The following is a 25,667-nucleotide window of genomic DNA, read 5'->3' on the forward strand; positions in this document are numbered from 1 at the left end:
GTGTGTGTGTGTGTGTGTGTGTGTGTGTGTGTGTGTGTGTGTGTGTGATGTCGAGGCACTGATAGTGTACACACGTTGAAGAAACATCTGTATATACTGATTATAGGATCAACCCGCTTTTTATGTACATGAATAGAATAGAATAGAAATAGAAACAGCCTTTATTGTCCCATGGATGGGAAATTCAAGTGTAACAGCAGCATCAAATAAAAAGATAAAAAGATTTCACACAAAAATTCCTAAATGTTAATAAACAATACAATATATAAGAAATAAGATAAACAATATCAATAATAATGTTCAATATGTGTTGGAACATTGAGAATGGCAGACTATTGACAGTACAGTATTCTACAGTATTAATTATTTTATTACTACAGCTTCTTTTAAACGTTTTTTGTTTCTTCTTTGGTGTATTTCAGAAGTACATGTTTTGTGTTATTTCAGAAGTACACGTACTTTGTGTATTTCAGAAGTACACGTGCTTTGTGTATTTCAGAAGTACACGTTTTGTGTTATTTCAGAAGTACACGTAGCCTACAAGCTGCTTAATTTAATTATTTTCAGACTGTTTACAGGCGTTACTTTAGCTACAGGAAGATTTCGTTGTAATGATCAGTAAATATGAAGAGTAATAGAAGTTGTGGAGGAATTTAACTTTTTCTTTTTTAAGTAAAATGTTTTAATTTTACAGACTAATTTGTGCATTTAGTGTGTCGAGGTGCACGACGAGTTACAGCGATGAGGAAATGAGAGGTTGCCGACTCTGTCACCGAAAACGTTTTTCTTCTTTAGTTTCGTCACGATTTGGTTTCTGTTCAGTTAAAAATGAAAAGGAGCAGTTCACAGCTGGGGTTGTGTTCAGGCCGTACAAATATCTATAATTTATTTATTTATTCTTCACAGTCAAACTTTAACGGCTGTTCAAAAGGCCTGAATGATGAAAATATCTCGAGAAGGTTAAAAAATGAAAACCTGATTTTCCGTCCTGTGTTGTTAAGCCTGATGAACAAGGTGAGGGTTCCACACAAAGGTGAGGTCAAAGGTCAAGCCCCGCCTGCTGCAGGCAGGAGGTCTGGACTTTACAATGAATACGAACAAATAAAAAGCAGCTTTTGATTTGTGCAGAAACCAGTTAATAACTTCTCCCTCTGCAGGTGAACACTTCCATCCTTCAGCCACATCTGTGTGCCAAGAGCTCAGCTGGATGCCTCAAACCCAGAGGCAGGAGGAGCGACGTGCACATGTGGTGGGCTCCACTTCAAACCCCAGCGCAGACCACGACCATGCTGCAAGAGGGATCTGCAAGTGCTCCGCTGCAAAGAGCCGATTCGACGCAGCAGAGAAGACGACGGCAGCCGGGGCGTGGCTTTCTGTCTCTGCTCGTCTCCAGACAGACGCCAGCCAACGCCACGGGGACGGGTTGTGATGCTTGTTGTTCTCTGGAAGGTTAAAGATGGACCCAAAATGGATTCAGGTTCTGGTGGTTCTGCTGCTACGTCACAGTAAGACTGTTTACTCGTTTTCTTTTTGTTGCTTTTCATAAAGAAGTGAATCATGACAGCTGATTCTGATCCAAACGTCCAGGAGTCGCCTCGGGTGGTCAGGTGGAAGCAGGAGAGGGGGAGGAGGTTTCAGTCAAGTGTAGCCCTCAGTCTCCAGGGACCATGGTGATCTGGTTTCGAGTGCTGGATGGATCTGGCATGGAGTTCATCGCCTCCTCTGGTTCCAGCGCTCACATAAAGCAGGCTGGAACGAACTTCTACAAACTCTTCAAGCTGTCAGACTCAAGAACTCTCACACTGAAGTCCTTCAGCAGAAGCGACGGTGGGATCTACAGCTGCGCCTCTCTGGTCGGCGGAAACAAACTCGACTTTGGAGAAGTGACCAAACTGCAGCTGAGTGAAGGTTGGTTTCCTCAAGGTGGTCCAACTCTCACGTTTCAGTCACACGAGCCTTCATGCTCTCTTTACTCCTTTTTTTAATAAAGGTACTAAAAACGCAACAGTAGCTCCGGCACCACGGACCACCACGCAGACGTCGACACCAGCCAACACCTGCCTGTGCACAAAGAAGACAGGTAACATCCCAGAGGGACGCCTCGTGTCCTGCACGGTCCCACTTCTGAGGACAGACAGCTGCTAACAGAGTCTGTTTAACAGAGTCGCCCATGTTTTGTGCTCCGATCGTCCTGGCCCCCCTGGCTGGAGGCTGCGGCCTTCTCCTCCTGCTCCTCATCGTCACCTCCGTGTACTGCAACCGTGAGTCAACACCTGCAGGAACTGAGCCATCTTCATGGTTCCTCTGATGATCAAACCGTTGTTCCTATTTTATTTTAAAATGTTTTCATTGTTGCCGTTTTGGCCTGAATGAAAGTGTTCACCATAAATCAGGGTTTTTATTCTGTTCTAGGAATGCGGACTCGACGGTGCCCGCATCATTACAAGAGAAGGTAAGTTCTTTATTGTTCTTCAATTCAAGGAGCTGAAGCAGTCAAAGGAAAATCTTCACGACTTTACGTCAAGTCCTAAAACTAAATATATTTTTAAACTAATAAGTATATTTTTATACTTTCAGTGAATTGTTCGGTGATTGTTTTATGTGGATTTTTTGTATTTAACTAAAATTATTCTAATTATCTGAAACCTACTATGATAAATATGCTAATTACAGTTTTTTGCTGTTTTTAGGGTGAAGCCAGCATTTTTTAAATTAGTTTAATTTTCAATACTTTTGTTTTAGAGAATTTTGTCTTTAGAATATTGTAAAAATAGAGATTATTTTTCACCTGCTTTTATGCTTTACTTGAAACCAAAATGTGCTGATTTTAGACAAACAAAACGCTCTAAAATCACAAAATTTTATGTTTTCCGCACTTAAAAAAACCCAGTTATAAAACAAATGATTATTTTGAATATTTTCTCTGCAGGCCGAGGATGGACGCTCTGCAGAAACAAATGAACAGACACGTCTGATCCAACATTTCTTCAGACTGGTTTATTTTCAGCTGCTTTACTCAGAAATGGTTTTATTTGAACAACCATCTGATGATTGAAAGTAAAATCTAAGAGTTCAGAGCAGCTCAACTCAAATTCTCGTTTTTTTACTGCGCTTTATTTTCATGACGCCAAACTCTGATACATTTGGTTTTTTTTTAAAGAAAATATATTTAGTTTTTATCAACATGAAGCTGTCAGCACCTGAGAATTTTAACCCATATCTTGTTTTTACAAATGTAATATATGTTTGTACATAATTCTTTTTACACTTGCTGTATTTCTTTTCCAACGGATTTTATTACTGCACTTGCTGTTAAAAATAAGCATTTAAAGTAAATATGACGTGATCAGACATTTTCAAGTTAAAGAACTTTATTTTGGCTTTTTCAGAATATTTCTCTTAAAAGTCAAAGACTGAAAACAAAAACCAAGAACAAATATTCAAGCCATGTTTTTTTAATAGTCGTCATTGTTTTCGACTCTGTTGTAAAAATTAAAAAAACCAACATCAAATAAAAGTTCCAGACAAAAGATTTCCTCCGAGCTCTGTGGGTCGTGTTTCGTCTTCGTTAGTTTATTTTGATTCGATTCTTTTGCACGGATAACACCCGACACATCTGCGTCCCGCCACTCGTTTGGAGTCTCGACACAAAGAGTTCAACATCTCGGAGCGCGTCGACGTTCATTTACGACCCTCTGAGTCGAAAGGAAGTGGGCTGCTTCAACCGTACGAAGAGTGGAAAACAGAAACGTTCAGAAGAGATCCTGTTCCCTCCAACACACACACACACACACACACACACACACACACACACACACACACTTCCCTTACATCTTTAATAAGACAGTGTTTGTTCAGTTAAAATTTAATGTGTAGCTTTAAGCGCTTATTTTTACATTTTAGACAAATTATACACTTTATTTAGTATTTCCTAACTTTAAAGTTTTTCTCCCTCAAATAAAAAAAAGAAAAACAAAAGAACATTTGGCGTAGGGATTCTTCACCCAGACGTGAAAGCGACAGCTGTTTTGTAAATGACGGCGTTGGTTTCGACAGAAGAAATTATAAACGAAGAGCGGCAGCTTCAAGTGCACTTCTGAACACGAGGACTTTTTGTTTCGTAAAGGCCAAGCTTGTACAAAAAGGCTCTTCTTACTACAGAAGCGAAGCACAAACCTCTCCGAGACAGAACGAACACCTCCACGCTGTTAATAATGTAAACAGATCGGTCCAGATATACTCAAAGCTGTACACTAGTGTCTAAACAGCACCCGAACACAACGCGAGACAAAACTTGGCTTTAGTTTCTGTAAATATGAACCCCCCCACAGTGCTGTCAGCCCCCGCTGCTCCACCCGACATCACCGCCACCAGCCTGACGGAGCGCACGTGTCGTGATGTCTGTGAGATCAGCTGATGTAGACAGAAGAAGTTTGTGCTTTTTCCTTCGTTGTGCTTTTGTCTCTTTGCTCGCTCTTGACCTCCGTCCTGTTGCGAAACGTCTGCGTTCGTTTTTTCCAGAGACAAACAAACAAAAAATAAAGTTTCCCCATCTTTGTGCACAAAACCAAAGAAAACAATGAAAGGAAAAAAAAAACGAAACAGTGGTGCTTGAAGAAGACGTGTTTATACGTGTGACGTGTTCAGGTCGGACCCAAGCCTGTCGGTCATCCAGTATACATTCTTGACGAGTTAGAAAAATAGAATCACCATCCAAAAAGCAGCTCCCTCACCGATGTGTCCCTGTGGTCTGGAGGACGAGTTGCACCCACAACCTGCACCATGAGACATCGGTCAGAGGAACGTCTGCTGCGTTTAGCTCGAACTGTGCACGAGATCAAACCTCACCAAGTGAACTAGCTCTTGCCTCCCTTTGCTGTAGACGACGGCACAACATCTTTGCTCAGCTGAGCTGAGAGGACGCCAGTGGCAGGCGGCTCTGCGGCAGGCTGCGTCTTCTGTGTCTGTGAATAGTTTTAAACAGCTCATAAATAAAGAAGGGTAAAAAGGAAACCAAACAACGTGAACATGCAATAATGATCCAGGATGGAGGTGCAGGAGAAAGTCTTGTAAGTGACCGTGAGCGGTGAACAACACTTCTCCAGTTTACTGATCAAAATGGTTTCTGCTTTTGGTTTTTCAGCTCCGTCATGCACCCTGAGCCAAGAAAAGTCTAAACTTGTGCAAACTCTGCTCAGACCAGGCCTTCATGCACCAAGCACTTTGCTTACTTTAGACTTTGACTTGGTCTTCCCCTGAAACAAACGTGGAAAACAAGTGGTTATAGTCGCCAGGTTCACTCTGCCACACGTGGTGAAACCATGAGTTATATAAACCACCAGAGGGCGCTCTGGTCATGTGACCTTGTGATTCTCTGAAGCAACGGCCACCATTACCAAAACAGTCAACTGTCTACACTTGGCGTTTTGACTGAATGGCCCTGAGTAAGGGCTGACTGCAACAAATGTCAAAAATGATAAATGCATGTAATACACTGCCTGGTCAAAAAAAAGTTGCCACCTGGATTTAACTAAGCAAATAGGTACGAGCCTCCTATTGGATAATTACTGCATGGATTATCTTTCAGTTGCAACAAGTTATTTAACCCCACTGGTGCAATGAGTTGCTTCTCATTTCTTAAACAACCGTGTTGAAAGAAGCATCGTGTGGTCGTGGAAAAGATGTCAGTCTGTTTGAGAAGAGTCAAATCATCGGCATCAAGCAGAGAAAACATTTAAGGAGATTGAAGAAACTTCTAAAACTGGGTTAAGAACTGTCCAACGCATTATTAAAAACTGGAAGGACAGTGGGGACTCATCGTCTTCGAGGAAGAAATGTGGCCGGAAAAAAATCCTGAATGATCGTGATCGTCAATCACTTAAACGTTTGGTGAAATCAAATGGAAGAAAAACAACAGTAGCACTCAGGGCTGTGTTTAATAGTGACAGTAAGAACATTTCCACACACACAATGTGAAGAGAACTCAATGAGTTGGGACTGAACAGCTGTGTAGCCTTAAGAAAACCAGTAATCAGTGAAGCTAACTGGACTAAAAGGCTTCAATTTGCTAGGGGGCATAAAGATTGGACTGTGGAGCAATGGAAGAAGGTCATGTGGTCTGATGAGTCCAGATTTACCTTGTTCCAGAGTGATGGGAGCATCAGGGTCAGAAGAGAGGCAGGTGAAGTAATACCTAGTGTCTAGTCATCAGTGGTGAAAAATTAATGCAACACTGGATGGAAATAGATCTTGTGACATCACAGAAGTTTATCGAAACAACGCCACAGTGAATGCATGATGTAATCAAAGCTAAAGGCGGTCCAACAAAATATTAGTGTGACTTTTTTTTGGTGGCGACTTTTTTCGGCCAGGCAGTGAATAATGATAATATAGTGTCAGACTGTATAAAAATATTAAAACGTCAGAAAGCTGTGTGCTACGGATGTTAGCCACAGAAGAGAAAACATGGACGCGTCTCCTTTCAGTCAACAGATTTGATCCGATTTAAGTTGGTGTGAATGTGATCCGACCAGAACTGACACCAATAATGGACCAGTTTAAAAGTAGCCTAAAGCCGATGCAATGACTGTTAACGATTGAATTGGCTCGTTGATTGTAGCTTCTGTGCCAGATGTGTAGTACAGGCTGAAGCACGCTCCAACTTAGTACAAACAAATTATGACACAGGACAAGCTGCTGTCGTCTCTGGTCTGCCATCTTTTCACGACTTCTGAAAATGTTATTTTTAATCTTACGAGTAGACGAGACACTGATCACTGCGGTTAGCTGCAGCTAGCACAGCCAACAAAAACACAATTTACACGTTCAAAAAAAAAGTTAGATGCAAATTCATCAAATTGTTGAAGTCATAATTATTCAACCAGCTCAAAAAGTCCAACAATTCATGAAGTCCTTAATTATTGACAGACTCTGGGTCTAGTTTAGATCATTAGTTGGATTTTCTTCATATGACATCTAGCTGTTTTAAGTGAATGTTGTATGAAATGATCAAGAATTATGAATTATAGTAAGTTATTGTAAAGATATTAAAATAATTAGGCTTGCTGTTAATTTTACAGTTATTTTGTCTGCTGTGAGCAGTTAACAGTTTTGGACGCCATCTTAGCTTCTCCATGATGTCACAAATGTAAACAATGGGCAGGATGGACAGGGTGCACACTAGTGGTATTATAAATAAAAAAATCTATGGGTGAACCTGAGCAATCTGAGAGGAACCAGAAAACCCCCACAAAAAAACCCGAACATTTCAGCTGTAACTAAAATAAACAATTATTTCACTGCATTAAAATAAACAAAAGCATATTATTTATTAAAATACAGAATTTTACCTAATCAAATTGCTTGTTAAATTATAATTCATTAAAAAAAAACAAGTTATTTACAGTTTTAGTTTGACACGCTGGTGCCTATAATAAGTGAGAAAACACTCATGACAGATTTATTTAAATTTACCTACTATCATCAGATAATAGAGAAAATCAAGATGTAAATCTTAATTTAATCACAATTAAACGTCAACTCTTGCAGCTTGCTGCAAACGTTTGTTTTAAATAAAAAAACGTGTTGCCTTTAAATGAAGGACGGGGGCCTCTTGTACAGTAAAGTCCTGTCCATCTGTGGGTTTGTTGCTAAAAAACAACAGTTAACCTGGTTTTAAAGCGTGGGAACGTTCAGGAGAGAACACCACATGGCTGTCAGCCTGCAGCAACAGGTGTAGGAGCAGGAGCACATCCTCACTCACCGCTACCAAAGAAAACTTCTGAGGTTCTGACTTTAACACTGGTTTAACCTTAAACTGGTGCCGTTTTAACTGGTTAAGTATTTACATATAGTCTAATCTTAATATGTGGAACATGTCCGTGGTTTTATCGTACACAGATTTTCCTCGTACCTTTGGCTTCTCTGTTTTAGGTTTAGCGTCTGCGCTGCCGTCGATCACGGTTTCAGCCCGGGAGTCCAGAACAGGACCAGCCTTCGGCTAGAAGGAAAACAAATACATCAGCAGCTCTTATTTTGAAATCATTCCGTTGTAAGAGTCGGAGTCGTTTCATGTCCACGCTACCTTCGGGGGCTCCGATTGGTGCGCAGGAGGCTCCAGCTTTGTTGTGCATGAGCCGACGGGCGCTGGAGGCTGAGGCGCAGCAGAAAAGTCACCAGACAGGAGGTTCAACGCCGTCTGGTCGTCCATCGTCTCCTGCAGGGACGAGGAGGAAACACAAAGGGACACAAGTGTTTCCATCTGTGAACACGTTTAATTCTTCTATAACTTTACTGACACTGCAACACGCGAGGACTCTACCTTCTTGGGTTTGGCAGCTTCTTTCTCCTTTGATTCTTTCATTTTCTTTCAAATTAAACAAACGGACTGCACGTTAGAAATGTACCCAAATAAATGTCCTTCCATCATGTTTGGAGCAGCTTACCTTCAGATCCTCCTCGGTGGGTCGATACTCAGGCGGCAGCGAGTCTTCTCTCTCTCCCATCTTCAACATCTTCTCCTCAACAATCTTTTTCTCCTGTAACCACCAAGCAGCCACATGTCAAGGCGACTCCAGCGACGTAAAGTTTTTTTTGTTTTCAGGAATACGTTGCAAGTGCTGGAGGGCTACCTTCACGACGTCTTTAGCAGGAACTGGGGCGGGCTGCACAGGTTCAGGGGCGATGTCCTTGAGAGTGTCAGACAGAGCATCCAGGGCGTTGTCTGCTTCTGCTGGCAGCTGAGGTTGAAACAACAAAGAGACGTTAGATGTTAAGTGATGGAAGATGGAGTCTATGAAAGGCTTTGCTCTTTTTTTTTTTTTACCGGTTCACCCGAGGCTGTAGGAGGACAAGGAGCAGATTTTACTGCTGAAGCAACAGTGGAGGAAACAAAATCTCCTGCCAAGAGGTCCAGAGCATCGTCAGGGGACTGAGGGAGTGACAGAATGAAACATGTTGAATAAAACTTGGGAATTGCTGCATCAGATTATCAGTTTGATGCAACAGATGTGTACCTCTGCAGGAGGAGCTGAGGGGGGGACACCAGGAGACTGGGCAGGAGGAGGAGCTGCCGAGGACGTTGTGAAGTCTCCAGCCAAAATATCCAGAGCCTCACCGGTTTCCATGGTGGGCTGGTGAAAAGAAGAGTTTAAATCAGTCACACAGTAGGAGCTTATTAAGCATATCTGAATTCAAACTAAAATAAACAGAATCTGAGCCGAGTGCAGCATTCTGAGCTCTGTGGTATCAAAGACTCTGCTCTAGACTGGCTCAGGTCTGACTTGTCTGAAGGAGTTTCTCTGTAAACCTCAAAGAATCGGTTTCTTTTTCAGCCCCACTTACATGTGGAGTTCCCCAAGGATCTATTCTTGGACCCATTTTATTCTTCATTTACATGCTCCCCTTAAAACCCCTCTACATCTTTTTTCATTCCTAGGCAGACAACGCTCCGATCTACCTACAGTTGAAGTGCAATCATTGTTTTTTCACTAACACTACACTTGGACTGCCTCGTGAGGTAGAAAAATTGGATAGTTTCAAACATCCTAAATTAGAATGAGAATAAAACTTAATATTTTTTGATTCCACTGGAAACTGCAGCTCTTCTACAGATCTGGACAACGTGGTGCCATTCTGGATCACTTAAGACTCTCTGTATGATGGTGTCAGTCAGGCTGGCCTCTCGTGACTGTAGTCAGTGCAGAACGCTGCAGCTCATTTTTTAACTCGAGCAAAAGAAGCATGAACATGTCTCCCTCACGCTGGCTTCAATTCATTAGCTCCCTCAACATTTCATAAGTGATTTGAACATTTTATTTATGGCATATAATCTGATTTGAGAACCTCACTGCTGACTGCTTTTGATTTTGATTTGAAAACCAAACAAAAAAACACGATTAGTGAGCTCAGGTTCTGATAAACAGGAAGTGATTTTGTTTTACCTCTGGTTTTGGAGCAGGCAGGTTTTTAAGATCGTCCTCTTTAAATCTGTAATCTGGAGGAAGTGAGTCTTCCCTCTCTCCTACCCGCACACCCTTCTCCTTCTTGATTTTGTCCTCCTGAAAAACAAAGCAAAACAAAAAGATAAACACTCATGCAGACGCCTTTAAATAAAAAATCCAAAATAGTCACACAAAAAAAAAAAAGAGGACAGGGAAATAAAGAGTAGAAATGAATTATATTGTACATTTTACTGAATTAAAAAAGGGACGTCTGTATGCTCTTTACCGAGATAATATCTTTAGGTTCAAGTTTGGGGGATTCGGTTTTTTTTGGTTCATCCGGTGTCAAAGTGTCACCAAGAGCACTGAGAGCATCATCAAGGACTGACACATCCTGAACAGGAAGCTGAAAGAAAATGTCAGTGGATCACTTTTTAGAAGACAAATGACTAAAATAAAATAAAGTTTCAAAAATCATTTGAGCTTTCAGTGTCACCTTCTCAGCCTCAGGTTTGGTGGGTGCTGGTTTTGCCGAGGTGACCTTAACGATGGACTGCTGCTCCTGAGGACCAGCTGTCTTCTGCAAAACAAAAACAACATTAGAACATGTGGACTAAAATAAAAGTACTGCATTTAATAAGATACGAGAAGTGTCGCACATCTAATGACTGCAGCGGGCTCCACTGCAACTGGACTAAAACTCCAGTGGTTAAAAGTACTAAACTCTTGGAGGCGACAAGTCAACAAAACAAAATACCAAGAGGGGTGGCTACTTTGCATTGTACCGTTATTTTTTTATTTTAGAAGAAGAGGTCAGACACTGCGGAATGAACAAAAAAACAACAACTAATCGCTAATATAAATTAATTTAAGCAGACAAATTTACTTGAGGTGTCTTTGTAGGAGGAGGGGCAGGAACCTGAACTCCAGAAGCTTTAGATGGAGCCACAAAATCACTAGAGAGCAGGTCCAGAGCCGACAAATCCTCCACCTTTTTCTACAAAACAGACCCAAGTCGACAGAGTTTAAAACTACAAGAAATGGCAACAAATGACAACGAAACAGATTTGAGAGCACACAAAACAGAATCATGTGGTTCTGTGACAGTGTGTGTGAGAATCAGTGGGCCAACAGTATTATACCTGTGCAGGAGGGTCTGTGGGTTTTACAACAGGAGCCTGGACAGAAGGAGCAGTTGAGGAGGTGGTAAAGTCCCCAGACAAAATGTCCAGAGCTTCTCCTGTCCCCATGGCAGGCTGCAGATACAGCAGGTCAGTCAGTTTGCCGTCCTCCATTCCTTTAACCATTTCACATGCACATTATGAATAGGTCCCTAATTTAAATACTCCTTCCTTACCTCAGGTTCAGGAGCAGGTAGTTTTTTGAGATCTCTCTCTTTAAATCTGTAATCTGAAGGAAGCGAGTCCTCCCTCTCTCCCACACGTACACCTTTCTCCTTCTTCGTTTTGTCTTCCTGTGGTAAAACGGAACAAAAAAAAAAAAAAACGAGCCAAATGAAAACGTTCAACATAACTGTGACGTATACGCCAACACTCGCAAGAACCAAACGTCTGGAAGCTTCATGCTCCTACCGAGACGATGTCTTCAGGTTTGAGTTTGGGAGATTCAGGTTTTGGCACGTCTTTTGGCAATGTGTCTCCAAGAGCACTGAGAACATCCAGATCCATGGAGGCCACCTGAGGAGATAGGAGGACACCGTTTGACCTCAGTGTGACACACGCATCTTGTTGAACTGCTGAAAAACGTCTTTTTCCAACAAAAATATGTTCAACGAGACAGAAAACAGGACTTGTCTTGTTCTGCACCTTCTCAGGTTTGGGTTTAGCCTCAGCTGCAGTTTTCTCTTTAACGGCCGTCTTATCAGGGACGGTAGACACGGCTTTAGGAGGAACACCAGAGGACTCCACTTTCTACAAAACAACACAGAAGACACAGTTTAACGTTGACAACCTGAGAAGAAAAGTGACAAAACAGGACACGAAGCTGCATCTTAATCTCTAACAGTTTAAATGCTCCTTCTTTACTAATCACTTTTAAAAACCCTTAAGAACCACACACACACACACACACACACACCAGTTCGAAGATTTACAGGTTTTGTCCGAGATGATTCAGATTTTGAAGGAGAACATTTCCCGTAGTTACTCCTACAATAATACCAACAGGAAAGAGGAAATGAAGGAATCAGCGTGGTGCACTGTACCTTGGCACTGGAAGCAGACAAACCAGCCTCCGGAGACAACTTGTCAGGAACTTTACCACCAGCAGCTTTCTTGCCAGCAGGTGGAGGAGGAGGAGGAGCTTTCTACAACATCCAAAAGTTAAAGAGATTAAAACACAATATAGCTGCGGTTGTTTTGATTTTCTCTGAATAGGAACTGGATCCACCTGTGCTGAAGCAGCTGACGGGGTGACCACAGGGGCCTGCACAGGAGAGGCTGATGAAGAGGTCATGAAGTCTCCAGACAAAATGTCCAGAGCTTCGCCAGTATCCATGGTGGGCTGAGAGGACAAAGAGAGATGTGGAAAAAAATAACAGAGTAATAATATTATTCATTTGCTGAATTCCATTTTATTCACGGTTACATCTCAAGAACTCTTTCCTGTTTTTACCTCGGGTTTAGGAGCGGGTAATTTTTTGAGATCTTCCTCTTTAAGCCTGTAGTCTGGAGGAAGCGAGTCCTCCCTCTCTCCCACACGTACACCCTTCTCCTTCTTCACTTTGTCTTCCTGTGGAACAAAAGAAGAAGAAAACAGGAGAAATAAAATAAAGACTTTTTTTTTCTGACGGTACATGACTTAACGGTTTGTTTTGTTTTTGTGCTCCTACTGGGACGATGTCCTTGGGTTTCAGTTTGGGAGACTCAGGTTTCGGCTTGTCTTCTGGCAACATGTCTACAAGTTCACTGAGAGCGTCCAGAGACATGGAGACATCCTGAGAGGATATTGTAACGCTTATTGATCAGCTCATCAGACGTCGATTCATTATTCACATTGTGCTCCGCTTCATCTCCATCTCACCTTGTCAGACTTGAGCTGGGGGTCCGTTTTGGATTCAAGTCCAGCTTCCAGGGAGAACTCAGCTGCAGCTTGGTCCATCTTTGCTTTTTTATCTGCTGGGGGAGCAGGGCAAACAGCTACAGGAGGAACTGCTGCCTACAGGGACAACAAACCAAAGAAGAAAAAACTAATTGTGTCCGGACAATACGAAACTTTATTAAACAACACGGTTTCTAAAGTAAAGCACTGTACCTTTGAGACATTCTCTGGGGCTTTCTCTAACCTCGCTTTTTTATCAGCAGGAGGAGCAACTTTCTATAAAGAGTAAGACGTATTCAAAACATAAATGTCTACATTTAACTTTGATAATAGACACACCGACTGTAACTGTACGTCAAGTCCATGAAATGCACGTGTGACAGATGTAAATGGGACCATAAAGGTTAGAAGTGGACGAGCAGCTGAGACTGACCTTCTGCTCTGTAGGTCCAGGTGGAGCTGTGGATGTCGTAAAACCAAACGAAAGGGACTCCAGAGCCTCGTCTGTACTTATAGGTTTCTGAAATAGATAAATAAAAAAAAACACCTAAAATATCACCTCAAGACGGCAAAGCAACTCCTGCCAGATCTTCAAAACAACCGGATTCTTTACTAAAGAATGAAGCTCTGAGACAAACAGCTTGATCCTCCACTAGAGGGCACAATGTGACAAATCTTCAAACAAAAAGTTGAAGAAAAAATAATAATGTGAACCAAACTGCCTGTACCAACAGTGAGAGGAAAGTACAGACACGCCCTTCTTAACATTCCACAGACACCAAAAACTGACAAATACATGCCCCTGTGAGACAGACAGCACACAGGAAGTCGAGCTGCTTTGTCAAAACCGAGAAAAAAAACATCTAAACCCTAAAGTTAAATAGGGACAAAGTTTTTTTGATGAAAGATTTAAAAAAATACACAGAATCAAACATCCATGACAGCTGTGGGAGAACTGGGAGAAGGCTGTGATGCAAAGGTGGGAGTGTTGGTGACTAAACACTAAACTACATGTTCAAGAGCTGAACACTGTGCATCGTCGTGTGCAGCTCACATTTTTATGACTGGTTTGGTTTAACATGAATCAACTAGTTCGAACGCAGGAGGTAGTTCTCGTGTCGGGCCAACACCCATTAACATTTCCCAGTTCAGAAGAGGCAGCAGGTCAGACAGTGGAACCACTGCTTCCTGAATGTGTTTGTGTTGAGGGGAACAGTGTCTGTTTATAACCCTTTTCTTATCTGAATCACATTAAACTGAGGCCATCACTCCCTGAAAAGGCTTAATGTGAAATCTTTACTTACAGGAACATCTTTTGGTTTAACATCTGCAGGAGCTGGAGCCTAAAAACAGACAAGAACAGGATTTCATTTATTTGACATCAAATGGCACGTCGGTCAACTTCTGGTGCTTTTCTCTTTTATTTCTGTGACGACAATCAGACGAGACCAGGACCAGGTAACATTTAAGTTTCATGTTCAGCTCAACACACATTTGAAGTGCACTGGTCACATGACAGTCCATGAAATAAGTTTCAGTGGGTTAAATCAACTTCATCTGCAGTTAACTTCATCATGATCAGCTGTTAACTTCATCACGATCAGCTGTTAACATCATCACGATCAGCTGTTAACATCATCACGATCAGCTGTTAACATCATCACGATCAGCTGTTAACTTCATCATGATCAGCTGTTAACTTCATCATGATCAGCTGTTAACTTCATCATGATCAGCTGTTAACTTCATCATGATCAGCTGTTAACTTCATCATGATCTGATGTTAACATCATCATGATCAGCTGTTAACATCATCATGATCAGCTGTTAACATCATCATGATCAGCTGTTAACTTCATCATGATCAGCTGTTAACTTCATCATGATCAGCTGTTAACATCATCATGATCAGCTGTTAACATCATCATGATCAGCTGTTAACATCATCATGATCAGCTGTTAACATCATCATGATCAGCTGTTAACTTCATCATGATCAGCTGTTAACTTCATCATGATCTGCAGTTAACTTCATCATGATCAGCTGTTAACTTCATCATGATCAGCTGTTAACATCATCATCATCAGCTGTTAACTTCATCATGATCAGCTGTTAACATCATCATGATCAGCTGTTAACATCATCATGATCAGCTGTTAACATCATCATGATCAGCTGTTAACATCATCATGATCAGCTGTTAACTTCATCATGATCTGCTGTTAACTTCATCATGATCAGCTGTTAACTTCATCATGATCAGCTGTTAACTTCATCATGATCTGCTGTTAACTTCATCATGATCAGCTGTTAACAGAAATCTGAAACAGTGCCTTAGAAAATAAATCACAGTTTCAAAGTTTTACAGTAAGTAGCTGCAGTGTTCATGTTCGGTGCTGTTCATCCAGGAGAACACTTGATGTACCACACAATCGATGCCAACGATAAACATCTTTCATGCTTTTTACCCACCTTCACTAATTCCACCAGAAAATTTAAATAAAGCCATAAAAGCAACAAAACAGAACTTTGCAAAAGTGTTTAATGTCTAAACAGCGAAACGATGTCATTGTTAAAGACTGATGAGATCATTTAAGTTTCAAACGGGCTGTAAGGAACTTTACCTTTGGGTTTTATTAACGACACATGCACAAAAACACTAAAAGGTGTGAATATTAAAAAGAAAAAGAAGCAGAGAGTGAGGCAAACTGACCACATTTTCAAATCTGTATCCTGGAGGTAGCGAGTCCTCTCTTTCCCCACACTTGTGACCCTTCTCACTGGTGACCACGCTCTGTGACACATGCGTTAATACCGTTACACACACGTAGCTCTGTGGTCACGCAGACACAAACAACATGCAGGCTGTGGTCACGCTGTACCTCTTTGACCTGTGGCCCGGTGTAAACAGGCTGTTTGGGTGCGACAGGTTCAGCTGGTGCTAGAGTTTCCCCCAGGGCAGCAAACGGGTCATCAACTGAGGCCTGAACACGCAACACAACTCAGCACGGCAGAGCGAGCCACATGCATTTCCAAGTAAACACACAGGTCTTCACATTTACCTGTTTGGTTGTTGCTGCTGCTGAAGGAACCTCCACCTGCACCTGCAACACAAACCCAGACTGAGTGCTGTAAAGAACACCAACACACTGCTGTGGTGGCTTGTCGATGGATGAACTCACAGCCCTTTGAAGAAAGTTACAAATTAAGAAAGTTTGTTTGTCATCATACAAAAAAATCCTGGCAGGTACCTTTCTGAATACGAAGAGGTTTATTCCTATTGCTGACAAGAGTCAGAAAATAAACATTACAAAGCATCAAGCTGCATCCTCCATGGTGTGTAACGTGATCCTCTACCTTTGTTTGTGTTGTTTTAGCATCCTCTTTCTTGCCCTGCACGGTCACTTTTCCAGCTGCTGCCGGAGCAGCTGGCTTTGATGTTTTAGCGGTATCAGCTTTAGGCGCTTCAGCTTTGACTGTTGTAGCAGCAGTCGAAGTCTAAAATACAATAAATGTATTACAGGCGGAGTGTGTGTCCAGTGAAACGACAGGTCCAGTTTGTAAAATGTGCAAATGCAGCTAAACCATGCAAAGACCAAGTTGAAGACAGAAGATGAGTCACTGGTAGAAGCAGAGAAAAAGCCTCCACCAACTTCACGATGTTAATAAATGATGAGGTGAAGAGAAATAAAAACCTGAAGCCTCTCCATTTGTTTCCTTTTACTGGCTCAAGTTTTATGATCAGTCACGTTACAGAGCAACGAGCAGAGGCATGCTGAACAAAGAGCTGCACAACGAAGAATCCAGATCCAAGAATCGTTCCTCTGTGATGGAAAGACCAAAGCAGAGACTTCCAAAGAGAACAGAGAGGAAACATGAAAGTTCCCCAGTAAGAACAGTAATGGAACCCTATAAAACTCAAAAAGCAGAAAAAAAAAAAGAGAAAGACATCCTTGAAACATAAGACCCCAAAAGGGGCTCAGAGAGGCCCAGAGCAGTCGGGTCTACCTTGGCTGAGACTTGAGGTTTGGTCACTGAAGTGGTGGTTGTCGTTCCAGCATCAAGAGAAGGAGCCGTGGACTTTGCTTTGACTTGAGAGGTTGCAGCAGTCTACAAACATGTACCCAACAACAACAACTTAAAAACGCCACAAAGGAAATCACCTGGATGAACAGTAGCACCCGGTCAGTGCAGTGTTAGACTTCAAACTAAAGGAGCAGGAGCTAACAAGGTTCACTCAGGTCCTCTGAACCAGTTCTTTATTGAAACGTTTCATCTTTTATATTTTATCTCTAGCTCTAGTCAGCTCCTCAAAGCTGAAGAAGCCTTCTGGATTAAAGACGAACCGTTTCAACTAAGCAGAATCCGTCCAGAGGACCTGACTCACCCTCGTTAGATTCATCTACCTGGATTATAGAGCATGCATCAGGACATGAAGAAGCAGGAGTGTAAAGAAAGTTGTTTAACAAAGTCAGCCCTGCAGTGTGTCAGTAACATTCAGCACATTTTATCAGTTCCTTCACATCTGTCCTTGAGCCACAGATGTGTAAAAGGTGAAAAACAAATGAAGGCAGGAAAGAAGAGATGCAGTCTGCCTCGTAATGAGGACACGCAAGAAGGAAGCGCTCGTTGTTGTTACATGGAGCAGCCAGAAAGTTCCCACCCCAGGAACCATCTACCTCTGTTTTGGTTTTAGGTGAGTCTTTTCCTGCTGCCACACCGCTCCCTGCGGCTGTTGTCGTGGCAACCGCCCCAGCCTTTGAAGTCATGGTGGATCCTGACTTCTGCAATGCACCAAGTATGAGGAAGTTGATCATCAAACCGTGGCGTTAGTACACCTCTGTGAACACTTGTGTTAACTGATACCTGGGCAGGTAGTTACAGTGTCATTAAAAAGTACTTTAAATGCAAGTTTTACACACAAATATGTGTTGAGATGTGATTATTTGGATCTATTACAAATACCAAAGATTGCTAGTTTTTTTTTCTTGTAAGACTTTCAGTAAAAGGCTAGAATATCACTATTGTAAAAAGACAATGCCAAATTGAAAAAAGGTATCATGCACACTTGAATACATTAAAATGTTGCACACTTTAGCACTTTATTTTACTTTATTGAGCATGCATCAGGATATTAGCACTTCACTATCATTCGTGCTTTGGCCTGCAGGCCTCAGTGGAGACACGATTTACAGGTCGTAAAGAAAGCCTGAGAGACTAAGGACTGTGCTTACTTTGAGTTAGCTGGTCTAACAAAAGCCACAACTACTAAAAATAAAGCAAACAAGAACAACTATAAACATTAAAAGCAGATAAAATGACGGAGACGAGAGTTATCGCGCGCACTTTTGCTAGCAGACGTTCAGTTTGACAACAAGAGTTCGGTCAAGTTTTAAAGTTTGACAAACACTTACTTACAGGGGTAAATAACTTTCAAACTAACCACCAAACTGTTGTAAAGTCAAAAACATCTCTTCCGATGCACGGAAGAAAAGTTTAAAGTAAAGACAGCCCTAATTTAATGTAAACAAATCACACGGCGAGCTTGGAAGCTCTTAGGGACCGCCAATAAAGTTACACAAGAAAAATAATTCTTCTAAATAATATAAATGTACATGTTTAGATTTTAAGCATTTTAATGACATTAAAGTGAGATATAAATGTCTCATTCATAAATGTGTGATGTGATTTAGGTGAAAACGCGGACAATACTGTTTATGTTATTTAACATTATAGCCCGATATTGCAATTCGCAGACGGTCCCTAACTCCTCATTTCACTTCCGGTGTTGTGTTTCCGTTTCTCCATTCACCCTGAGGACAAAACTAAACACAACACCGGTGTATATAGACACCGCTGGTGCTTTTTTAACCGAGGGATTTGAAGAAAAGTATTTTCTTTATTTGTTTATTAAAATTATTTATTTCTACACCTGGTATCTGTCCACAGAGCCTGATGCTTATTTTTGGATAATACAATAAAGTTTGTGTAAATGAGAAAGTTAATGCTGTACCTGCTATTGATGTCACAGCATAAAACTAAAACTACATTCAGTTTATATGGTTCCATAAAATGTAATTAATGTTAATGCCACATGCAAAAAAATAGTTTACAGAATATTGCCTGATATGCACAAAGAATAATGAAATAAAAATGGATTCCTCGACAGTTGGGACATGCAAATGTTTTGTTTCATTGCTAGTTAATTTGGTAAAAATAACAACAATTTAGTCATTACTATACTAACATTTAATCAATTTCTCAATACAGTACACTGCATTACGATGGCATTTAAAATGGTTTTCTGTTCGTTATCTGATAATCTAATCTTTATTTAGCGTTAATTGTTAAATTTTGTACCTCAGTACCATAAAAGTTTGATTTTGTTATTCTGTGTTCTTGGACTTTTACCGTTTTATACTTTTACTTGCTGAACCATAGTTTTACTGATTTTAGTATTTAATGTTTTGTCACATTTATTTATTCTTTTAACGTTAATCACTCAACTTGGAGAAAAACGCGCAATAATTCCAACGTACCTGTTCTTAACTTGTACAAATGGCAATAAACTTTTCTATTCTATATTTTATTATGATTAATGTCAGGCACCAACGCTCAGTACTTTTTCTGGATGACAAATATAGTTTCAGTCTAATTTTATTTGATGGAATATCTTTAAAGAAAAATAAGAAAAAAAAAATCATGAAATGAGCTTCTTTCAGAAAATGTACTACTTCAAGGCTCGTTACAAGTTTGATGATACAACCTGGCTCAAATAGAGTTTCTTACAATGCTGAACATTTATTTTAAGCATAACATAATCAGATAAGATGGCAATATGTCTTTACCCTCTGACTTTTCAAGCTAATTTTATTATTTATTCTTTCTAGCAATGTGAATCAGCACCTTTTAGCAGTTCTCAGTGTTCAATATTTTGTCATTTCATTCCCATTATTATACACAATGCAGCTACATAATGTCTGATAAGCTGTTTAGTTTGTTTTGAATAAAAAGTGACTAAAACTAAACAACTGCACACTTCCAAATACCAAAACAAAGCACTACTACGCCTAGTCGATGATGAATGCTCAGTGTAACGCTGCAGTTTTGTTTCACACCGTCACGGGTAAACAAAGTAAACAAAACTGTTGTCGAGCCAAAACTAGTTCAGTCCTCTGCACACTTTCACAATGCTGTGAATGACTTGCACAAGAAATAAACGTTCAGTGATTGGCATTAAAATTAAAAACACTTGTGTGTGTGCTGAAGAAGAAAACTTAATGGCTCTGTTGATCATTCCGTTTGTAGAAAAACACGAGTTTTAAATATGTTTTTTAGGATCCACTGAATTATGTGAAAAGCATAGAACACTCTAAGTAGGTGCACTGTTCTGTATTTTAAATGCATGCCGTAATCGCCGTGTGATGCAGAAAATGCAACAGAAGACGTACAACAGACTAATGCATGATGCTCTGGCTCCGTTGAGAAAGTATAAAAGGAGTCATTGAATCAAGAGACTGTAATGGACATAGGATGTGTGTGATTGTGTTTCACTAAGTTTGGCATCTGGTAAAAACAAGAAGGAACTAATAATTTACTGTAAGAATTTTATCAGGTCTTTTTCCTGTTACTATAAACAATAAACATCTGGACATTAATGATCATCTAATTCACTGTTTCAGGGCAGCTTTCACAGCTAAAGTGAGTGTTTACATCCCGAGTTTGAAAACAAGGGAAAGTAACATTTTCCTACGCGTTTATGGAAATAAAGTGAAGTCCATTCCTGCACACTCTCTCGCTCACTCTTTGAAGATCTTTTTGCTCTAAGAGAGAGAGCTGAAGCAGGGAAGGAAATGACATCACAGCTCAGATAATGGGAGGGGGCGGGGCCTCAGGGTCAGTCAAACACAGGAAGTTAACAAATGGAGTTTCTCGTCAAGAAAGAGGTGAAGCAGCCTTCTGGAGAAAAGTTTCATACCTCAAACTCTGCAGGCTTCACAGTGGAGACCTGAGCTGCCGGTTTGGGTGTTGCCTGGCTCGGCTGCGACTGCACAGAGAGAAAGACGGGAGGGCGGGGGAGGAAACAGAAGAAAAGTCACACGTGTGCAACTGGCACTAGACAACTATGCAATTGCAGGAAAATCCACACAAGGCAATGTTTCAATTTCACAAGAGAACATTTCAATAAAACTTGGAACTGAAAAAGTTGCTGAAGTCGCAACAGCTTCAAATGTTCACAGCAGAAAATGCCACAAGGTGTTCTGAAACAACCATGGCACGGTCGGCTCCAGAGCCACATTCCAGCCTGAAGGGCAGCGCTGTTTTTGCCAGCAAAGTGCGAAGTGACCCAGTATCATTGTTGCCATCACCTCGGCAACTGACAGCAGCAACGGTGAATGTCCAGCTCCAGAGTTAGAGGTTTAGCAGCTGAGGTCACACTCACTGAAATAAATGCTAAAGTACTTCACGTTGGTCTTCAAGCCAACTTTGACCTGCAGGGCTGAGAGGTCAGATGTGAACGTATTTTAGAGATCTGTGCTGCACTGCAACTTATCACTTAATCACATTGTGCAGTGAACATTGTCTTCAGCTTCCTTTTTTTGTATAAAAAGTGTTAAAGCTACTCAAAAACATATAAAAGTGTGAACTGCTTTCATGTCATGTACAAAAAACAAGCCTTGCTGCATTAATAATAAGTAGGACATGTGAAAAACTATTAAAAAATATGAGTTTTCAATGTTAAGAGGTGCATTGAATGTGTCCAACATTTCAGGACAGTGCTGTTGGTTCAGTTTGAGGTCTTTTAATTCAACTCATTGTGTTAAAGTGGCACACGGACAAGAGAATCAGTGGGTTAACAAACAAGGTAGGTGCAAGAAGAACGTGTTGATGTATAAATGTGACCAATTCAGTCTGTGCACCTCATTTGAAAGAAGTCTTTGTAGTGTGACCAGAATTAGCGCCTCGTTACTACATTCTGAACAAAGGACACCAGTTCTTCATGTCAGGTGCCGTTTTGTGCCATTTGAACTAGTTCAGCCAAAGCCGTCCTACTCGTACAGTCATGGGCCGACATCAAAAACAGAAACACCAACGTGAGAACAGAACAGAGCAAACAACACGTGCACGCCTAGATTTTGGAAGGCATGTCAGAGGCTCCAGGTGGAGCAGGACCCAGCCCAGTTCTTTTATGAGAGCCTCCACCCCTCTGATGCTGTTAGTTTCCAGTCTGACCTATTGAATTGTGTGCAGTGGTAACAGTCAGTCCCAACCTAGCCTGTCGGTGAACATTTCTCCACCTACTTGTTCATAGCAAAGCTTTGGAAAACTAATTGTGAAGAATTTATGGACTCAGTTTTCACCTCCAGTCACGATTTTATAGTTTCAGTTCCAGCAGCGTCCACTAAATAAGAAAACAAAACAAACAAAAAAAACAACTATCGGGTACATCCACCAACTACCATTATCCTACGTAAGAGTTTCTTAGTTGTCATTCGCACCTCATGTGGTACAAGTGGTGGAGTGAAATTATGTACACAGGGTCCCAGTTACATCCAACAATAAAATGTAAAATAAAAACAATGAGAACATCTAAGATATGAACTAAGAAAACATCAATTAAAAATACACTAAACACTAACAGCATAAAAGCATTATGTCGAACAGCAGCACGGACATGAACATGAGTCTGTGTGAGCAGATGAGCACGCATGAACACATCATGAAACAGATCAGCAGCAACATGAAACAGATCAGCAGCAACATGAAACAGATCAGCAGCAACATGAAACAGATCAGCAGCAACAAAATGTGATTTTTTTTTCACAGTGATTATTCTGGTTAGAGATCCATGAGTCTAACAGCTTCAGGGTAGAAGCTGTTCCTCAGTCTAGTGGTTCTACACTTAATGCTCCTCAACCTCCTTCCTGAGGGTGTAGTATGACATATGCAGGATATATTCATACTGTTTAAGACGGGTTCTTCATTTTTCTGACTGTGTAAATGCGTGCATTGAGTTTAACAGAAATGTAACGAGAGACGTTATTTACCTTTGACCTATCAAAATGAATGCGGTCATTTATTTACAGAATCAAAGTTTAACATCACACATTTACATTAATTTGGCAGAATATGAAAACAATAACATGGCTAGTTTCACAGAAAGTGGGCACAATACGGCGATTGTCCTCACTTCTCAGCAGAACAGCAGACATCAATCACACGGCGGTGATTGAGAACTTTGCTTCAGATATTTCTAAAATATCTGTAATGATTTTAGGAGAAAGGAGAGTTTAAGATGGAAAATGGAGATTTATCTTACAGAGAGATGTGTGAGGGAATTAATCTGTTTGACCAGAAACGTGCACGCTCTTTGGGGAATCAGCTTGGCCACGGTACACTTGGTCGAAAATAGAACCTTCTACCTGGTTGATGATAAAATCAGCGTCGGGTTCCTTTCTGACTCTTTCAGCGTCTCCATGAGGACAGCCAAACCCTTAGAGAGTCGTGCGAGGTTATCCAAACAGAAGTTATAATTCCCAAAATCGTCACTGCATTCTCTATTCCAATAGAAGCATTCTGGACGCCTGCGTTAGCATCCAAGAACTCTGAACTCTTTAACTCTCTTCAGAGAGTTAAAGTCTGGAACTCTTCTCCAGGAAAACTTTCAAGCTCTGAAAACTCCCATGTTGAACTCAATCTCAATCTTGAGCGCAGCAGCTAGACTGGGGAGTTGCCACATTTAAATGGGTCGACTTCCGGGTCATTTGAGAGCTTTTTGATTGGTCGATGGACCAGAAAAGAGGTGTGGTTTGTGATGTAAGGTGTTATGAAAAGTCAAGGATTGTTTTAGTGACAGACAGAAAGATTATTGGAGAACTTCAGACTTCGTGGAGTCTCTACTCTTATTATCTGCTGTAACAGTTAAACATGACATTTCTTTTCAGTAAACTTTTAGTTGACCGAAACTTGAACCTTAACATACTTACAAATTTGCTCATTGAAGACAGAAAAATCAAGAAATGCCTATTACCCTGATTTCTTCTTTGAATGAGGAATAAAAATCATTACTTACTGTTTATGTAAATAAAAATGAGTAGTTCTCTTCAACCTGTAAACATTGAGTGAACTAACACAATTTGATTATCAAACATTTGTAAAATAGTAATGATCACAGAGAATTGTCTTTTCTACTTGATTACTTCAAGAAAGAAAGTCTCCAGATGGCTCAAACTGTATTTCTGGATGCAGATCAATGAAATAACAGTCTCTGTCCATCTGGTCAGTTTTGACATAGGCCTAGTCCACTACAAGGGGAACGGGGTAAAAAGTGTGTGCTGGGTGAGTGGGGTCCTTCATGATGCAGGTGGCCCTCTTCCTGCATCTGGAGGTGTAGATGTCTGTGATGGTGGGGAGTCTGACTCCAACATCTTCTGTGCAGCCTTCACCACTCTCTGCAAAGCTTTTCTTTCTGCAGCTGTGCAGCCTCCATGCCACACATTGATGCTGGAGCACAGGATGCTCTCCACTGCACACCTGTAGGAGGTGGTGAGGACTGAGCTTCCCAGCTTCTCCTACATCTAAGCTAACTCACTGAGCCAGCAGTGCATTATAGATTTCAGCTTACAGCTCTGTTAGAGGATGGAGCTACGTTAGCGATGAGCACAAACCAAAACTCTGAATGAGCTGCAATCAGTGGCCTCTGATTCATCAACATCTGCACCTCAGCACCGTCGTCAGCCTGTAACACAACCCACTTTCATAAATGCTAACTGTTCAGCATTTTAACTCGCTTTCAACAGAATATTAGGCATGAAAAAAATCTTTGACTTGAGCTTCAGATCTTGTACTGTGGAATTTCTGCAGCAGGAGTGACAAACTTTAAAGTTATGTGTAACTGCAGTTTTAAGAAGAGACCATGCCATTTTATCTTGTTACTTTTTCCCCTCACATAGTTTCAGTTGTGGACAGTCCCCCACCTACAATAAAATAAAATAAAGTCACCCCACACCTCCTAATAAATAATATAAATTACTCATTTACTGAGCTTGCTATGTATTGCTTTCCTCTGTGCATTTTTCTACTATTTTAACAATTTTAAGTGGAATTTTAAATTTCAGTGATTCATCCTCGGCTTTACGTTAACATTACAGGGCAGTACCGTTCAACGATCTGTGTCCATCAAGCGGGTCTGAACCTGCGGCCAGTGATCCAAACAGGTAGGTCAAATAGTTTCATTTGGAGCATCCGATTTTCTAGATACATTTGACTGGTTTTTATTCACTTCAGTTCAGTTTATTTATATAGTGCCAAGTCACAACAGAAGTCATCTCTTGGCACTGAACTTTTAGCACATTGATACGACCTCTAGACGTGACATGAGCTCAAAAGCAGGCACAGATGCAGTGAAACCTGCTGAGCTCAACAGTGGAGATATTCTGTTTTTAAATCCATTTGGAGCAGAAAGAGGGGCCAAAACAGATAACTTAAAGAATTCCATGATGCTTGGTAGTGTGTGGGTGTACTGGATCAGTGGCTGAAGCAGTGGTCTTGTTACTGAATGTTTGAGAGTTAGATCTCTACCTGGATTGGTTATGATATATTCTATCATTCTTCACTTATCTATCTATCTATCTATCTATCTATCTATCTATCTATCTATCTAT

General features: G+C 40.9%; 2 protein-coding genes across 6 annotated transcripts in view; one reads left to right on the forward strand and one right to left on the reverse strand.

The window, feature by feature from the left end:
• Window positions 1-1,456: 1,456 nt before the first annotated feature.
• On the forward strand, window positions 1,457-2,456 carry cd8a (CD8a molecule). The gene is made up of 5 exons (XM_037679101.1): window positions 1,457-1,505; window positions 1,588-1,908; window positions 1,991-2,080; window positions 2,163-2,261; window positions 2,413-2,456. Exons 1-5 carry the CDS (start codon window positions 1,457-1,459, stop codon window positions 2,454-2,456), a joined length of 603 nt encoding a protein of 200 aa, XP_037535029.1.
• Window positions 2,457-3,385: 929 nt separating this feature from the next.
• cast (calpastatin) overlaps window positions 3,386-25,667 on the reverse strand; it is a 54,222-nt gene continuing 31,940 nt past the window's right edge. For 3 of the 5 annotated variants that reach the window (XM_037678577.1, XM_037678576.1, XM_037678578.1), the window contains exons 2-33: window positions 20,981-21,049; window positions 17,682-17,786; window positions 17,011-17,112; window positions 16,360-16,500; window positions 16,065-16,106; window positions 15,885-15,986; window positions 15,716-15,796; window positions 14,306-14,344; window positions 13,435-13,521; window positions 13,215-13,277; window positions 12,984-13,118; window positions 12,793-12,897; window positions 12,576-12,692; window positions 12,351-12,464; window positions 12,166-12,267; window positions 11,768-11,872; window positions 11,534-11,638; window positions 11,299-11,415; window positions 11,084-11,197; window positions 10,828-10,938; window positions 10,438-10,521; window positions 10,228-10,347; window positions 9,942-10,058; window positions 9,015-9,131; window positions 8,825-8,929; window positions 8,631-8,738; window positions 8,445-8,537; window positions 8,321-8,365; window positions 8,084-8,215; window positions 7,913-7,999; window positions 4,849-4,964; window positions 3,386-4,775 (exon numbers count right to left, since the gene is read on the reverse strand). In XM_037678577.1, the coding sequence (XP_037534505.1) occupies window positions 4,857-4,964; window positions 7,913-7,999; window positions 8,084-8,215; window positions 8,321-8,365; window positions 8,445-8,537; window positions 8,631-8,738; window positions 8,825-8,929; window positions 9,015-9,131; window positions 9,942-10,058; window positions 10,228-10,347; window positions 10,438-10,521; window positions 10,828-10,938; window positions 11,084-11,197; window positions 11,299-11,415; window positions 11,534-11,638; window positions 11,768-11,872; window positions 12,166-12,267; window positions 12,351-12,464; window positions 12,576-12,692; window positions 12,793-12,897; window positions 12,984-13,118; window positions 13,215-13,277; window positions 13,435-13,521; window positions 14,306-14,344; window positions 15,716-15,796; window positions 15,885-15,986; window positions 16,065-16,106; window positions 16,360-16,500; window positions 17,011-17,112; window positions 17,682-17,786; window positions 20,981-21,049 (3,072 nt within the window). In that variant the 3' untranslated portion in view covers window positions 3,386-4,775; window positions 4,849-4,856. The remainder of the gene's footprint in view (window positions 4,776-4,848; window positions 4,965-7,912; window positions 8,000-8,083; window positions 8,216-8,320; window positions 8,366-8,444; window positions 8,538-8,630; window positions 8,739-8,824; window positions 8,930-9,014; window positions 9,132-9,941; window positions 10,059-10,227; window positions 10,348-10,437; window positions 10,522-10,827; window positions 10,939-11,083; window positions 11,198-11,298; window positions 11,416-11,533; window positions 11,639-11,767; window positions 11,873-12,165; window positions 12,268-12,350; window positions 12,465-12,575; window positions 12,693-12,792; window positions 12,898-12,983; window positions 13,119-13,214; window positions 13,278-13,434; window positions 13,522-14,305; window positions 14,345-15,715; window positions 15,797-15,884; window positions 15,987-16,064; window positions 16,107-16,359; window positions 16,501-17,010; window positions 17,113-17,681; window positions 17,787-20,980; window positions 21,050-25,667) is intronic. The other 2 variants (XM_037678579.1, XM_037678580.1) reach the window with 2 other exon arrangements.

This window comes from Nematolebias whitei, chromosome 7 (genome assembly GCF_014905685.2).
Source record: "Nematolebias whitei isolate Nwh7 chromosome 7, NemWhi1, whole genome shotgun sequence".
In the NCBI taxonomy this organism is placed as follows: Eukaryota; Metazoa; Chordata; class Actinopteri; order Cyprinodontiformes; family Rivulidae; genus Nematolebias; species Nematolebias whitei.